Source organism: Xyrauchen texanus, chromosome 5 (assembly GCF_025860055.1).
Source record: "Xyrauchen texanus isolate HMW12.3.18 chromosome 5, RBS_HiC_50CHRs, whole genome shotgun sequence".
Classification (NCBI taxonomy): domain Eukaryota; kingdom Metazoa; phylum Chordata; class Actinopteri; order Cypriniformes; family Catostomidae; genus Xyrauchen; species Xyrauchen texanus.
The window spans coordinates 43,192,149-43,210,580 of record NC_068280.1 but is presented as its reverse complement, the minus strand read 5'-3'; the positions used below and the strand labels follow the sequence as shown (position 1 = coordinate 43,210,580).

Here is an 18,432-nt window from a genome sequence, read left to right as displayed (position 1 = left end):
TGGAACCAGACTGTTGAACTCTATTGGAAGAATGTAAACTAAAATACATTTTAATGACTCCAAAACTAAGAAAACTAAATAAAAACACAATTTAGTAAATTAACTAATTTAATTAAACATAAAAATTCCAATAGATAGCATTTGGAAGCCCTAAAATACTTATTCTAAAATAAAAAAAAAACATAATATGCTAAAAAGATACTTGAAAATCAAGAAAACACTGAAAAACTAAACTAAAACTTACAATAACAGAGCAAAATAATAAACTTTATTTAAAGGAAAAACATCAAATGCAACATAAATAAAAGCTTAATTAAAATGTGAAAACTATAACAACAATGTTATGATCACATCAAAATTGCAACTTACATTCGATGGTTAGGGATGATCTTGTAGCCATCTCTGAACCATGTGACCTGAGGGCGTGGGTAACTGGCCACAGCGGGAGGGTTGAGGACAGCAGCCCTTCCTTGAGAAACTGTCTTCCTCTGTTCCAGATCAGCAAAACTATCCATGTCTTATAGTGAAAAAGAAACAGATAAAAGAGACAGAGGGAGATGGAGATGGAGAGAAAGTTTTCTATTAATGACCACTTGGCTCATAAAAATTGCACACGTAGTCACAAAAAACATTGTGCAGGACATATAGCCTAAAACCAAGAATATGAACAGAGGCAGTGAAATGTTCCAATAGGAAGGAAGATATAAAATTAGATTATTAAGTTGATTGTTATGATGTGTTTGTACACAGATAATTTTATACATGGGTCATTGAAAAAATAAGGTTGTCTGGGATTATAACACTTAGAAATATTTTTTAAATCAAATTTAAAACACAACTGTTGAGTTTGTAAGAATTTAATATTTGTGTTCATGTTGGTTTCATACATTTTTAAAAAACATTTATTGCATTTCTACCAAAAATGTATTCAAAGATTTAAAATATGTCAAGTGTTGTAACCATTGAGTGAAATGTATTAAAATACTTGAATTTCAACTTAATCAGTAATTCAAGGTAGAAAATATTTTTGATAAATATCATACATTTTTGAGGCATTAATTTCAAGAAGTTTTCATAAATTCTTTGGGGTTATTTTATTTGACCTGGACAAAATGTGCTTTTTCATAAAAATATCTATATATATATATTATTTTTTACTTTCTTTTTTTTACTTCACACACATTCATGAATGTCTAAAGGTGTCCTCTCTGTTTTACGTTTTTCAAATCCTATGACAATAAAATATATAGTTATCTGCATTTTGGTTACACCAACTGACTTTGATTTAGTGGACAAAGGTTTTTCAAATGTCCTGATTCTGCTGGACCTTTCTGCAGCCTTTGACACAGTCAATCATCAGATCTTACTCTCCACCCTCTCTTCGCTGGGCATCACAGGAACTGTGCTTGTCTAGTTTAATTCCTATCTCTCAGGTAGGTCCTTCAAGGAAGCCTGGAGATGTAAGGTGTCCAAGCCACATCAGCTACTTACTGGGGTACCTCAGGGTTCAGTGCTCGGGCAACATCTCTTCCCTATCTACACAACATCACTGGGACCCATGGTTTACATTTACATGTATGCATTTGGCAGATGCTTTTATCCAAAGCGACTTACAGTGCACTTATTACATGGACAATCCCCCCGAAGCAACCTGGAGTTAAGTGCCCTGCTCAAGCACACAATGGTGGTGGCTGTGGGGATCGAACCAGTGACCTTCTGATTAACAGTTATGTGCTGTAGCCCACTACGCCACCACCACCTTACCACTGCTCTTACCACTGCTACATGATGACACGCCGCTCTACTTGTCTTTCCAGCCCAACGACACCACAGTGACTGCTCGAATCTCTGCCTGTTTGGCAGACATCTTGGCCTGGATGAAGGAACACCACCTGCAACTCAACCCAGCCAAGACCGAACTCCTTGTCTGTCCAGCCAACCCTGCTGTTGAACATAACATCACCATGCAGCTGGGTTCAACTACAGTGACACCTTCCAAAACGGTCAGAAATCAAGGAGTAACCATCGATAAACTAAATTTCACAGACTACATTTAAAAACTGCAAGATCATGTAGATTTATACTCTACAATATCAGGAAGATAAGTCCCTTCCTCGCTAAACATGCCACAGAACATCTTGTTCAGTCACTTGTCATAACTAGACTGGACTACTGTAACGCTCTCATTGCAGGACTCCCTGCATGTGCCATTAGACCATTGCAAATGATCCGGAATGCAGCAGCACGTCTGGTCTAATGAACCAAAGAGAGCGCATGTTACACCACTCCATGTCTCTCTTCACTGGCTGCCGGTTGATGAATGTATCAAATTCATGGCTCTGATGCTGACATACAGAACAGTCACTGGGTCTGCTCCAGCATACCTAAAATAATTTCTGCAGAAGCCTGCGGTCGGCTAAGGAACATCGCCTTGTTGTACCAACACAAAGAGGCACCAAAACACTTTCCCGGACTTTTGGCTTCATCATACCACATTGGTGGAATGACCTTCCCGACTCATCCGTGAAGTTGACTCACTTTCTGTCTTCAAAAAATGTCTAAAAACACATCTTTTCCATGAAGAAATGGATATGTTGGATAATATAAATAGACTTAAACTGTGTACTGCACATAATAATTGCTCAATGGGGCAATTTAATTGTTCATTAGATGGATAGCCTGAGGGAAAAAACTGTTCCTGTGTCTGACGGTTCTGGTGTTCAGAGCTCCGAAGCGCCGGCCAGAAGGCAACAGTTCAAAAAGGTAGTGGGCAGGGTGAGTGGGGTCCAGAGTGATTTTTACAGCCTTTTTCTTCACTCTGGAAGTGTATAGTTTTTGAAGGGGGCAGGGGGCAACCAATAATCTTCTCAGCAGACCAAACTGTACTTTGTAGTCTTCTGATGTCTGATTTCGTAGCTGCACCAAACCAGACAGTTATTGAAGTGCAGAGGACAGACTCAGTGACTGCTGAGTAGAACTGTTTCAGCAGCACCTGTGGCAGGTTGAACTTCCTCAGCTGGTGAAGGAAGTACAACCTCTGCTGGGCCTTTTTCACAATGGAGTTGATGTGTATCTCCCACTTCAGGTCCTGTGAGATGGTAGTGCCCAGGAACCTGAATGACTCCACTGCTGCCACAGTGCTGTTTAGAATGGTGAGGGGGGACAATGCTGGGGTGTTCCTCCTAAAGTCCACAATCATCTCCACCGTTTTGAGCTAGTTCAGCTCCAGGTTGTTTTGAATGCACCAGACAGCCAGCCATTCAACCTCCTTTCTATATGCAGACTCATCATCATCTCGGTTGAGGCCGATGACAGTGGTGTCATCTGCAAACTTCAGGAGCTTGACAGAGGGGTCCTTGGCAGTGCAGTCATTTGTATACAGGTAGAAGAGTAGTGGGGAGAGCACACATCCCTGGGGGGCACCAGTGCTGATGATACAGGTGGTAGAAGTGAATTTTCCCTGCCTCACAAGCTGCTGCCTGTCCATCAGAAAGCTGGTAATCCACTGACAGGTAGAGGTGGGAACAGGGAGTTGGTTTAACTTAGTCCGGAGTATAGCTGGGATGATTGTTTTGAAAGCTGAAGTCCACAAAAAGGATCCTTGCGTATGTCCCCGGTCTGTCCAGATGTTGACAGCATCATCCACAGACCTGTTTGCTCGATAAGCAAATTGAAGGGGATCCAGAAAGGGTCCAGTGATGTCCTTCAGGTGGGCCAACACCAGTCTCTCAAATGACTTCATGACCACAGATGTCAGGGCGACAGGTCTGTAGTCATTAAGTCCTGTGATTTTAGGTTTCTTAGGGACAGGGATGATAACTGAGCGTTTGAAGCAGCATGGGACATCACACTGCTCCAGTGATCTATTGAAGATCTGAGTGAAGATGGGGGCCAGTTGGTTAGCACAGGAACGAAGGCACGCTGGTGAGATGCCATCTGGGCATGGAGCCTTCCTTGACCTTTGCTTCCAAAAGACACGGCACACATCGTCTTCATAGATCTTGAGTGCAGGTTGTGTAGCAGGAGGGGGGAGGAGGTGGGTTGCAGGAGGTGTTAATGTTTGTGTGAAATGAAGGTCCGAGTGCGTGTAGGGTGTGAAATTGGGCCTTTCGAATCTGCGATAGAACACATTCAGGTCGTCAGCCAGTCGTTGGTCCACCACCAAATAGATGTTCATCACGGTTGAGGTGTATTCAAGTAATTGTTCTGTGTAAATTGCATTACTTAAGGGATGTATACAAAAAAAATATATAATGTCACATCATTGACCCAAATATACTGTATATGTAAATTCCTCAGAAAGCTTTCCGCAAATTTTATCAGAATTTGAATACCCATCATTCAAAAACTCCTACCTATCCCCCATTCCTTGAATATTTGTTTAGTTAATATGTCAGCTAATTTGATAATGCTTTCAGCTACTAATATTTGTGTAGTTTCCCAAAATCAGTGTAGGACTTTTTAAAAAAAGTTCAGATTCCATGAAGGCCTTTGTCATACACCTGCCATATTTCATACAGTGTTCTGGCATGACAGCACACAGAAATTACTGGAGTGCTTCTGAATGTCACTCCCAGTTCATCCCTTATGGGACCCTGTGGTACATGCATGTGTGTGTGTGTGTGTGCGTGTGTGTGTTCTAGGTGAGAGTGATGATGTGTGAAATCCATTTGTAGATCAGCCCCCCGGACTCACCCTCTGACAACATACACATGTACTTACAAGCCACGCGAACATCGGCTCTCGTCTGGATCAGCGCCCCCATCCTGTTCCTCACCGCACACTGATACACTCCCGTATCCTTGCGGTTTAATGACACAATTGTGTACCTGAGAGACAAGGGAATGCAAGGAAAATCAACTCCAAGAATTAACACCATGCTTACTTGTAGAGTCAATAGCTGGGTTTCCATCCACATAATTGTATGCAAATTATGGGATTTTTTTCGATAAGGAGACATACATAAACTACGATGGAAATGCATTTATCGAATAAATTCTTAGTGACGTATGAAAATAGTAATGTGACTTTGCATCATTAAGCTATGTGACTGAATTTATCGCTTATCACTGAAAATTTTACCAGAAGTGGTGATTGTAAATGGTCTGCACTTACATAGCGCCTTTTCAAACCTTAGCGATTACCAACGCGCTTTACACTGTGTCCCATTCACCCATTCACACACACACACACTCACTCACACACAAATGACGGCAGAGCTGCCATGCAAGGCACTAGCCTGCCATTGGGAGCAACTTCACTGTCTTGCCCAAGGACATTTCGGCATGTGGAATCATGTGGGCCGGGAATCGAACTGCCAACCCTGCGATTAGTTGCCGACCCGCTCTACCACCTGAGCCACAGCCGCCCAATGTGTTATCTTAAACACATGGGATGTAAATCCTGCTTATTCACAAATTGTTTTTGCAATATTCCAATTTCTACAGATAAATTAAAACTTGCAACTTGGATAGAAACCTGACTAATGACTATATAAAGCAAGAAAATAAGCACACTGTTTACTGTATACTGTGCAGAGTATAATGTATCCTGCACACTGAAGATAATTGAATGAGGTGTATGCTTAAAAACAAGAAATATATATTTGCGATTTGGTAAAAAACGGGTGAGCGGGTGAACGTGGGTGTGTGTTGTTTAACAAGAAAGATTACAAGCCCAGAGGGTCAGAGCTGCTCAGATCTGTGTTAATTCGGTTTTAACAGATGACTGTGTTAGACACAGAACTGACGGTTTGCATGGAATGAATGTGGAATCAGTGGAGCTGATAGAAATGCAGTAAGTTTTACAGACATCAAAAACACAAATTTAAGGTCAAATCAGGTCAAATCAATGTCAAGATAAAGTATAATAACTTCATTAGGTTTGATGGCTACTGCCATTAAATGTTTGCTTGTACAACATTCTATCATTTATTCATGTTTGCTTATGTCGTACCTAACCCCTATTATTTTCTGCTCTCCACAGAACACAAAAATGTTCTTAAAGGGATAGTTTACCCAAAAATGTAAATTCTCTCATCATTTACTCACCCTCATGCCATCCCAGACGTGTATGACTTTCTTTCTTCAGCAGAAAACAAACAAAGATTTTTAGAAGAAAATTTCAGCTCTGTATATTCATACAATGCAAGTGAATGGTGACCAGAACTTTGAAGGTCCAAAAAGCACATAAAGGCAGCATAAAACGAATCCATATGACTCCAGTGGTTACGTCTATATATTCATAAGCTATATGATATGTATGGGTGAGAAACAGATACATTTTAAAGTAATTTTTTTACTATAAATCTCCATTTTCACATTAACATTCTTCTTCTTTTGTTATTGGCAATTTGCATTCTTCGTGCATATCACCACCTACTGGGCAGGGAGGAGAATATATAGTTAAAACATATAGACTTAAATATTTATCTATTTCTCACCCACACCTATCATATCATAACATATGGAGTCTTATGGATTACTTTTATGCTGCCTTTAGAGATATTCTTTGTTTAGATTCAGCAGAAGTCATACACATCTGGGATGGCATGAGGGTAAGTAAATGATGAGAACTATTCCTTTAAAGGTTCTAAATGACTCTTTATTATAGGGTTTGCACAAAGTAAGACAGCCCAAAACAAAGATCAAATTGTAAAACATAAGATTCCTTAAAAAAAATGCAGACTGTTGACCTTCAGAGGTTTGCAATGAAACATGTTATTTACACTATAACGAGTTATTGTGTCTAAAAGCAGAAATAAAAAAAATACAAATTCTGAGAATAACTTTCAGGCTGTTCTTCACACAAAGCTACTGTATGGCTTTTTACTATTGGAATATACCATATGAGTCATATGGAATACTTCTATGGTTATTCTTTTGTCCTGTTTGGAGCTTGACAGTATAAATCGTTAGAGAAAAAGCTTTTTTGCCATTCTGTAAAATAGTTCAACAGAATAAAGAAAATAATACAGGTTTGAAGCGACATGAGGGTGAGAATAGGATACATATTGTTTTTTTTGGTAGCCTATTCCTTTCAAGACACAATTCCTTTGCTTTTAAATAATGAAAAAAGAGCTCACTGCTCACATTACTGCAGTCTCTAACATTGTTCTTAGTATAAACTTTGAGGTCACCCCAATAATTATGGCCCCAAAAGTCAAGGGTCATAGATGGATGACCAGACAAGAGAAAAAGCCGAAGAGGGAAACAGGACAAATGAGATCCCAAAGGACTCAATACCGTCTCTTTTAGTTATGGATTATTATTTTATTCTGCAGTATTTTTTATTTTTTGTACTATAAAATGTCTGACTGAAAATCCAATACATTTAGAATTAATGTGGGCAAGGTAAGATAATGGTTACTGCTACCAAAACCGAGACTCCATATCTTGTCCAGCTCAAATCAAAGGGGTGATACTGACAAGTCAACAAGAAATCTTTATAAATGTCCCTGATCGATACATGATTAATCAGTGAATGTTATTTTTAAGAGAAGTTTTAATTTTTTTAATCACAATCTTTAAAATGAAAAAAAAAAAAAAAATCTCAAAAATATATTTCTGCAGCATCTTTTCTTTGTCGTAAGAAAGGTGTTTCAGTCATTTTCGGACATAGACAAGGCCTTCTGGGCAGGGAAAAAATTATATTAACCAATAATATCATGAAATCTTGAAACCTAAATGTAACAAGCTAATAAAATACAGAAGAATAAAATCAGGTCCTGCCCTACATTTCAACTATATGTCGCATTACAGAAGTGTAAATGTGCACTGAATGCCTTTTCATGTTTTCTTTAAAGTCAACACAAAACAGCATTTACAACCCATTTGCTTCCATAATGTGACATTTAAAAATCAAAGAGAACATTCAAAGGATGAAGGGTGTTCTATATGAGAATGGAGTGAGAATTTGAGAGTGAGCCTCTAGTACCTGTACTCAGGTGTGTATTTAGTGATTTCTGTGTTGTTTCTGATCCATTTGAACTCCAGTGGCCAGCTTCCTTCTGCCAGACAGGTGAGCACAAGTCTGTTTCCCTCCAGGTGTATCTGTGCACCCCCTACCTCGGTTTTAAAATATGGGGCGATATCTGTGGAGAAAACAACAATTGAATTGTTGAATTGTATGGAAAAAACATCAATGAATCAAGGAATGAATGAATGCATCCATCCATCCATCATCCATCCAGCCAGCCATCCATCCATCCATCCATCCATCCATCCATCCATCCATCCATCAATCCATCCATCTACTGTATAATGGACCACTGCAATGGTGATCTTGCTTACTACACTTTTTTGGGCTATTGCAAAAACATTTGGCCCGTAAAAATAAAAATGGCATACAGTATACCCCAAAACACTCGTTCCCAAACACACTGTGTAATGTGTAACAGTAAAAGATCCAAAAATGTGTCTTTTATTGAAGGTATTCAAACCTTCAATAACAGAGGTTCTGTGGGGGTATTTTATATCTTTTTTTATTAGGGATGTCCCAAAAGCATTTTATTTAGAAAGAGTACGAGTACCAATACATACTTTTTGGTAATCGTCGATACAATGTCCGATACCTGTTTTTATTTTTTTTATTTTTTTCCTGAATTTCATATAAACTATTTATTTCAACGTTATCATCAAAATAGTGTTAAAAAAAAAAAAATCTTAAAGTTTTAATCAAATGAAACTATAACAATTAATTTTCAGCATGATATTGTATTATTTTTATTAAATGAAGTGCTTTTATACAGAACCTAACAGCACGATCCAAAATAAAACATTGGTGTTATATTTGCCAAATAAAGTGCTGCCTAAAAGTGATCACAAATGTGAGATATTGTTTAAATATCATAAAGTTACTATCAATTTTAATTAATTATTATTATTATTATTATTTGTAGTATTACATTGAATATAACATAACTATACAGTACTGATCTATTTCTGTCATACTTTTCCCCTTTAATTAAATAGAGCTTTTATTTTGGCAGAGCTTTTTTTTTTTTTTAAGTTTTTCTTTGTTGTTATGACCAAAAAGTTCTGACATTATGATGGTAGATTCCCACTATGGAAATGCCAATCGCTACTGACTCAAAGTGATTTTTGAACCGCAAAAGGCATTTATTTAATTGAATAAATATGTAGTCTGTATGTGCTTTGCGCTAAAAAGTGAATAACCGCAATTAAATGGGTTATAGTTAAACCCACAGTTATCGTCAAACAAATCCAGACTCCATTTTGAGGCAAGAAAATACTGAAAAGGGTCTCAAAAGGACTTTCACTCATGTGTTGTATGAGTACATGTGTTAAGGCCTTTGTGTATTGTGTGAGAAAAAGAAAGGGAAAGAAAATCTAATCTAAGTACAGTTAGAATTGCTTCAGATAACATCACTAACAACTGACTGATCCCATCTACCCAGTGCAAAAGAAAAGTATGTGGCCTAAGATGTGACTGATAAACAAGCTCTCTCTCTCTTAATCTCTGAATGTGTGTCAGCATGGATGAAATTTAGGCTATATGAATAAGTACCATAATAATAAATACATTCCATTTGGTCTTGGAATTGTCATGTCCACTGAAATCCATCTCTTTTGAACAATTTCTAGCAATTTCTAGCCGAATAAATATTTTAGAGTGGTGCAAAGCAAGGAAATCATCAATATTCACTGTAGAATTTTTTTAATTCCCTGATTTTTCTGGCAACCCATTGAAATGGAAACATTTATAAGAGATCGATATGTAACACACATCGCAAATGGCAGCAACTCCATTAACTAAACAAAATAGCACTACACATGGGAGTCTGATGTTAGCATGTTGCTAAGCTAACAACATTTACATGTAAATATAAAATGTTCTCACATGATGCTTTAATAGCCATAAAAACACATAGCATGTCACAAGGCAAACCTTAAGTAAAATAGTTAATTTTAATTAGATTACATTGAAGTTTTGCAACGCATTTTAGAAATGGATGGGGAAAAAAGTGTATTTACAGCCAATTCTTTCAATTTCATCCATCATCTGGATCGATTTTTTCACAGCTTGTCAAAATGCATTCTGGCATTGCCGTATCCATGAAGGATCCATGCGATGCTGCCTTAGCATTTGGCCCAAATTAATTATCTTAGAAGGCAGCATAACATTGTTATCTGCCTTTTGGAACAGCCATCACATCAGGAGTCCACCTATGATGCCTTAAAATGCTGCTTAAATAGGAAGCTCACCAGGTTTTGGAACAGAGCTTCTGTTTCTCTGCAGCACAATGCTTGAAGCACCCTGGGTCAACATTCAAATTCATTCTTACTGTCACTGCAGGAGAAAAAAATCAGTGAATGTTTCTGTCAATGTGAAGCTAAAGGCCAATAGCTCAGTGCCTCCCAACACACTTGTTAGTATATTAATCGCTATTTAGCAGACACTTTAAGACTATTGCAGGTCAAGAATAGCAGAAACAGCCTTCCTGGAGCAACTATGTGCTTTGCTTAAATGCACAAAGGTGATGAAACAGAATGTGAACTATTAAGTCTTAATAATTCCAGTATCTTAATTACTTGTGACTAAAACAGTTAAAAAGTATGTTTAATTATTTACTGTACTTGGGTACATTTTTCAGGTATCTGTACTTTATCCGATTATTTTAATTTTAGGAAACTTTTACATCACTAAATATACTGTATATAGAGTTACTGTTTAAATGTGTAAAGAGAATGGTTGATTAAGCCTTTTTCATTTGATATATCCAAAAAATATCTACATTAATCTCTGTCAGGAATGATGAAATCATAAAACGAATAGTTAGTCTAAACCATGAAGGCAGATTTGGCAAGATTTCTTGCAATGTACATTCTCATCTGTTTAGCTGCCATTACAACATTTCAGTTAATTGAACACATGTTGACCTAGCAGGGTATGTTATCACACTATCTGGGGTAAGTCAGAGTGGGATTCTGCAATTATAAAAAATTTAAAAAAATGATTAAGTGCAAAACGATTGATAATATAGCCAAGATTTGGAGTGGTGGTGTAGTGGTCTAAGCACATAACTGGTAATCTGGTAATCAGAAGGATGCTGGTTCGAACCCCACAGCCACCACCATTGTGTCCTTGAGCAAGACACTTAACTCCAGGTTGGTCTGGGGGGATTGTCCCTGTAATAAGTGCACTGTAAGTCGCTTTGGATAAAAGCATCTGCCAAATGCATAAATGTAAATGTAAATGTAAGATTTACTAATTAAACCAAATTATAAAAAAATAAAAATAAGACCATTGTTTTGTCAACAGATGTTGTAACAAATAAAAAAATTAAAACACACAATCTACACTGACCTGACATTTATGACGAATACTTGTCCTGGGAATACAGGTCAATCTTTTGATTAATGTCTCCATTATATGGGACCCTTGCATTAATGTATCACAGTATAGTGTTTCTTACATGAATGTGGCTTTGTAATGTTGCCATATAAATGTAGTTTGGAGGACAGAATTCATAACTATTTAAGTGAGTTTTGGATAGGTGTTTGAGACCAACATACAGTACAAAAACCACTGCCTGAGAAAATACATTTGTTTAATTGGATGTTTGCCTCAAAAGCTTATCATTACAGAGATATAGCCCATGTGACAACTAGCCCCAGTCTCCCCCAAGATTAAAAAAAAATAAATAAAAGTTTGCTTATTAGACTAAATATGAAATGGAAATTGTGTAAAAAAAAAAAAAAAAAGGGTCGGTTCACATCGAACGTGTTTTTGCCTGTGTCTGCTTTGTTTTTCCAATGTTTTCCTGTGTAAACTCGCTGGATGAACATCCATACATGCTGCACTGAATCTCGCTGTTTCTTCAGTGTCTCACAGAGGACTGGCACATTTTTAGTCACTGTGTCAAGCTAATAAGAGCTTCATTTTTCACAAATGCATGTCGAGACACCTGCATTCTGTTTCAGTCGTTGCACTGTGTATAGACTGTTTTTAACGCAGGTGTCACAAAGATTTAACATTCTCAACAAGTTCAGGTTGCAAAGAGGGGACTGTTACAACGTTTAACATTATTACAGATTGTTCTGCAACACACAAAGTTTCAGCGCTTGACAAACGGCAATGTTTTTTTTCCCTTCTGCTCTAGTGTGCTGAGGGCGCCATGCCTTGTATGTTTATTGTGACAATACAAATGTCGCCTACGACGCTTACATAAAATACAGCCTGAGCATCAGAATATAAACTCCAGGTGAAGGTAAAGTAAATAAGACAGGAATATATTACTATTGTATACAACAAATCCTCTAAGTAATAATAATACAGTATCATATTATAATGACAAACTGGACAACAATAAAACATTGTTGGGTTATAATATTAATAAATAACAACTGAATTCCAAAATGTTACTGGGAGAAGTAGTAGGTTAATGTAAATGTTTTGTAAAAATATATGTAGGTAAATATATTTTTTTTTATCACATGCATATCAAACATGCATACATTATCATTAACAAGGTTTTTATTTCATGAAACATTTTGAGCATACTTGGCTACAATGGTTGATAGAATGAATTAAAAATTATGATTCAAAATACATTTTATGTAATTTTTTAAGCAAAAAGTTTTGAAATGGGACCCCAGCTTGGTCGGTTGCTTGGGGCCTCAGAAATCGTAAGCCCGCCCCTAAGTATATATATATATATATATATATATATATATATATATATATATATATATATATATATATATATATATACACTCACCTAAAGGATTATTAGGAACACCTGTTCAATTTCTCATTAATGCAATTATCTAATCAACCAATCACATGGCAGTTGCTTCAATGCATTTAGGGGTGTGGTCCTGGTCAAGACAATCTCCTGAACTCCAAACTGAATGTCAGAATGGGAAAGAAAGGTGATTTAAGCAATTTTGAGCGTGGCATGGTTGTTGATGCCAGACGGGCTGGTCTGAGTATTTCACAATCTGCTCAGTTACTGGGATTTTCACGCACAACCATTTCTATGGTTTACAAAGAATGGTGTGAAAAGGGAAAAACATCCAGTATGCGGCAGTCCTGTGGGCAAAAATGCCTTGTTGATGCTAGAGGTCAGAGGAGAATGGGCCGACTGATTCAAGCTGATAGAAGAGCAACTTTGACTGAAATAACCACTCGTTACAACCGAGGTATGCAGCAAAGCATTTGTGAAGCCACAACACGCACAACCTTGAGGCGGATGGGCTACAACAGCAGAAGACCCCACCGGGTACCACTCATCTCCACTACAAATAGGAAAAAGAGGCTACATTTTGCAAGAGCTCACCAAAATTGGACAATTGAAGACTGGAAAAATGTTGCCTGGTCTGATGAGTCCCGATTTCTTTTGAGACATTCAGATGGTAGAGTCAGAATTTGGCATAAACAGAATGAGAACATGGATCCATCATGCCTTGTTACCACTGTGCAGGCTGGTGGTGGTGGTGTAATGGTGGTGTAATGGTGTGGGGGATGTTTTCTTGGCACACTTTAGGCCCCTTAGTGCCAATTGGGCATTGTTTAAATGCCACGGCCTACCTGAGCATTGTTTCTGACCATGTCCATCCCTTTATGGCCACCATGTACCCATCCTCTGATGGCTACTTCCAGCAGGATAATGCACCATGTCACAAAGCTCGAATCATTTCAAATTGGTTTCTTGAACATGACAATGAGTTCACTGTACTAAAATGGCCCCCACAGTCACCAGATCTAAACCCAATAGAGCATCTTTGGGATGTGGTGGAACGGGAGCTTCGTGCCCTGGATGTGCATCCCACAAATCTCCATCAACTGCAAGATGCTATCCTATCAATATGGGCCAACATTTCTAAAGAATGCTTTCAGCACCTTGTTGAATCAATGCCACGTAGAATTAAGGCAGTTCTGAAGGCGAAAGGGGGTCAAACACAGTATTAGTATGGTGTTTCTAATAATCCTTTAGGTGAGTGTATATATATATACTGTATGTGTGTGTGTGTGTGTGTGTGTGTTTTAAATTAATGTATATTTTGTTCTTTTAATAAACAATGCTGTAACAAATGCAATACAAACAAATGCAATCTTCTTTAATAAGGATATATCATTTCAATAATTATACATTTGCATTCACTTTAAGTTATATTAGTTTAACTATACTAACTGCTGCTGTACTTTCACTTTAATGATAAAGTGATCATTTAAAAGGAGTAATTTACTTTTATGGGAGTAATATTTCATCAGGGTTTCTGTAAATGTACTCAACGACAGGATTAGTGTACTTGGTCCACCACTGCTGAAACTTTGCTCTAACACCCAGGGCTTATTAATAAGGATGACCCGATGACCCAGGCCCAGAAAGGCCAGTTGAAATAATTGTCAGGTGCCTTATCGAGAAAAGATCTTACATCCATTGATAATGTACATGTGTTTTAATGCCATACAAATGGAAAAATTTGGTAATGTTTGGAACATTGTTGTTGTGAATTTTGCTTATATATATATATCACCAAGACAATGTTATCTAGCTGGCTGGAACTGATGAGCTTTTGTCAAAATGTGACTTTTGACATGTCAAAAGTCACATTTTGCCAAAAGCTCATCTGTAGTTTTGGAAGCATTAAAATAGGTTGAAAATGCTAAACAAATCAGTAATGTTTTGCACCATATACCATAATTTTCCAGCAAAAGTTATGATGTTTGTAGCTGTCACAGATTTACATTGTACACTGCAAAAAAAAAAAGAAGAAATTTTTATTTATCATTATTTTTGTCTTGTTTTCCCAGTATAAAATTAAAGCATCCTGCAAGACTTTGAGAGAATACATCAATACTCCATTGGCAAATATTTTTTTTCTTTTTAAAAATATATTTATAATTAAGTTAGGTTTATGCTTGAAACAAGAAAAATAAATGCTGAAAAAGATTAAAAAAATAAACGTATTTTAGGATTTATTCTCTGATGGATATTAATAAGACTATTTAACTGTTACGAATGGAGGCAGCGAAGGCAGACGAGGAGAGTGGATCTAAGTGCAGCTTAACTTTATTTAAACAAACAAACCAATAAACACAAAGGAAAAACCCACAATGGGAAAACAGGAAACTTAAACACGATGGAACAAAACTGAGAACTCGGGCAGGGAACACATACCAGGCTTAACAACATTCAACAATCGACAATGACTGAACAAAGAACCAGGAGGAACAAACAAGAGGAACAAACAAGGGAATGAGGGACACCTCGGGGATACAATCAGGGGAACACCAATCATAAAAAGAAACTACAAAGGACTACAAAAACCAAACAGGAAACAGGAACTAAACTAAACTTCAACATAAAAGCACAAAAACAAAAGACAGTTAACAGTGAACATGACATTAACATACTGATTAAGAAAATTACTTTTACAGCGTATCTTTATAAATTGCTAGCTGTTATTGCAAAGCAAATTAAATTAAAATAAACAAATAAATTAAAAAGAATAAAAAAATTATCTTTAAAACATAACTTTTAATTTTTGAGGGGTCAGTTGTTGTCATATTTTCTATATTAAATAAATATACATATATTTTTCAAAAACTTACGAAATATGTATAAATAAAAAATAATAATATAAATATATACAGTATATATATCATTTTTTTTCCTCATTATTGTACACACAGCACCCCATATTGACAGAAAAACACAGAATTGTTGACATTTTTGCACATTTATTAAAAAAGAAAAACTGAAATATCACATGGTCCTAAGTATTCAGACCCTTTGCTGTGACACTCATATATTTAACTCGGGTGCAGTCCATTTCTTCTGATCATCCTTGAGATGGTTCTACACCTTCAATTGAGTCCAGCTGTGTTTGATTATACTGACTGGACTTGATTAGGAAAGCCACACACCTGTCTATATAAGACCTTACAGCTCACAGTGCATGTCAGAGCAAATGAGAATCATGAGGTCAAAGGAACTGCCTGAAGAGCTCAGAGACATAATTGTGGCAAGGCACAGATCTGGCCAAGGTTACAAAAAAATTTCTGCTGCCCTTAAGGTTCATAAGAGCACAGTGGCCTCCATAATCCTTAAATGGAAGACGTTTGGGTCGACCAGAACACTTCCTAGAGCTGGCCGTCCGGCCAAACTGAGCTATCGGGGGAGAAGAGCCTTGGTGAGAGAGGTAAAGAAGAACCCAAAGATCACTGTGGCTGAGCTCCAGTGATGCAGTCGGGAGATGGGAGAAAGTTGTAGTAAGTCAACCATCACTGCAGCCATCCACCAGTCGGGGCTTTATGGCAGAGTGGCCCGACGGAAGCCTCTCCTCAGTGCAAGACACATGAAAGCCCGCATGGAGTTTGCTAAAAAACACCTGAAGATGGTGATAAATAAGATTCTCTGGTCTGATGAGTCCAAGACAGAACTTTTTGGCCTCAATTCTAAGCGGTATGTGTGGAGAAAACCAGACACTGCTCATCACCTGTCCAATACAGTCTCAACAGTGAAGCATGGTGGTGGCAGCATCATGCTGTGGGGGTGTTTTTCAGCTGCAGGGACAGGACGACTGGTTGCAATCAAGGGAAAGATGAATGCGGCCAAGTACAGGGATATCCTGGACGAAAACCTTCTCCAGAGTGCTCTGGACCTCAGACTGGGCCGAAGGTTCACCTTCCAACAAGACAATGACCCTAAGCACACCACTAAAATAACGAAGGAGTGGCTTCACAACAACTCCGTGACTGTTCTTAAATGGTCCAGCCAGAGCCCTGACTTAAACCCAATTGAGCATCTCTGGAGAGACCTGAAAATGGCTGTCCACCAACGTTTACCATCCAACCTGACAGAACTGGAGAGGATCTGCAAGGAGGAATGGCAGAGGATACCCAAATCCAGATGTGAAAAACTTGTTGCATCTTTCCCAAAAAGACTCATGGCTGTATTAGATCAAAAGGGTGCTTCTACTAAATACTGAACAAAGGGTCTGAATACTTAAGACCATGTGATATTTCAGTTTTTCTTTTTTAATAAATGTGCAAAAATGTCAACAATTCTGTGTTTTTCTGTCAATATGGGGTGCTGTGTGTACTATAATGAGGAAAAAAAATGAACTTAAATGATTTTAGCAAATGGCTGCAATATAACAAAGAGTGAAACATTTAAGGGGGTCTGAATACTTTCCGTACCCACTGTATATACTTAACCAGTAGGTGATCACTGTGCTAGATCTTTACGGAAAGCATGCAGCCAAAACTTAATGAGGCAAATCTTATTTTTTTTCCAGTGCAATTACACAGAGTACAATAGAGTATGACTACCATCCGATCTGACCTTTTTTGTGGTTCCACTATAATGAGACAGTGTGACAGCTGTATACACTCCTCGCACAATACAGTTTGGGGAGTTAAGTGGCCCCCTTACCCATAATGCACCAATCTTTTCCTCTCGCCTCGGGACATAGTTACCCACAGAGAAGATCTGAGCACACAGACAGGTAGAAGCAAGCATGGGTAATCAGGTGGAAGAAACGGGGTGATCAGTGACATTTACACATCAAATACACACACAAACATTTCAGTGAACTCCAGCGCAAGCAATCCAGACACACAAATACATTTCAGCACTTACACACTCACACACACAAACACATCACACGGACTAACACAGTGGAAGAGACAGGGTGATCAGTGACATTTCCATAAAGTGGAGGCAGAGAAATCTTGAGGGAATAGGAAAACAACATATGCACACAAATACAAACACACTTTTCTTCAAAAGTGCCTTCTGACCAGAAAATCTTTCTGTGAGGGACAAACGTTGATTCAAAAGAACTTTAGAAGGTAGAAAGAGTATGAACTAAGAAATGGTAAGGAAAAACATTATTGGCGGAATCAACTGTGGCATTTGAACTGTGGAAACATCATGGCTTATGTATGGCATGATAAACTTAATTTGCCAAGTAACTAAGCAACAAAGCCTAACAAATGTTCTAACAAAATACATAATAACAAAATACTGCTTAGTGGTTTCAAGAAGTATTTGGACAATTATGGACATTTAAATCACACTTAAAAATGTCATTACATTAGATAACTTAAGTGTCCACATTAAGTGATCACTGATCGGATTCACATTTTTCACCTGACTGATGATAAAAGGGGCAAAAAATGTATTAGAGGGGGAACCGAACCATGTCTAGGAACCAGAATATCGTAGACTTGGGGGAGGTTTCTATGGACATGAGACAGTAACCACCCTGTACACAACCCCTCAGCCACCTTACACCCTAACTACACAGCAACTCAACACCCCAGTATAACCACATACTTTAAAAACATGATAAAAACTGAAAACACACTTGCAACCACATAGTAATGCATTAGTGGCCACTCAGAACACTGTGGCAATAGCTTAGCAACACCTTAGTGACCACCTACAACACCCTA

At 37.7% G+C, this 18,432-nt stretch overlaps 1 protein-coding gene across 1 annotated transcript in view; it reads right to left on the bottom strand.

Moving 5' to 3' along the window:
• LOC127643612 (protein sidekick-1-like) overlaps positions 1-18,432 on the bottom strand; it is a 337,771-nt gene that overhangs the window by 179,745 nt on the left and 139,594 nt on the right. The window contains exons 2-4 of the mRNA XM_052126405.1: positions 7,936-8,092; positions 4,723-4,829; positions 370-517 (exon numbers count right to left, since the gene is read on the bottom strand). Of these exons, the coding sequence (XP_051982365.1) occupies positions 370-517; positions 4,723-4,829; positions 7,936-8,092 (412 nt within the window). The remainder of the gene's footprint in view (positions 1-369; positions 518-4,722; positions 4,830-7,935; positions 8,093-18,432) is intronic.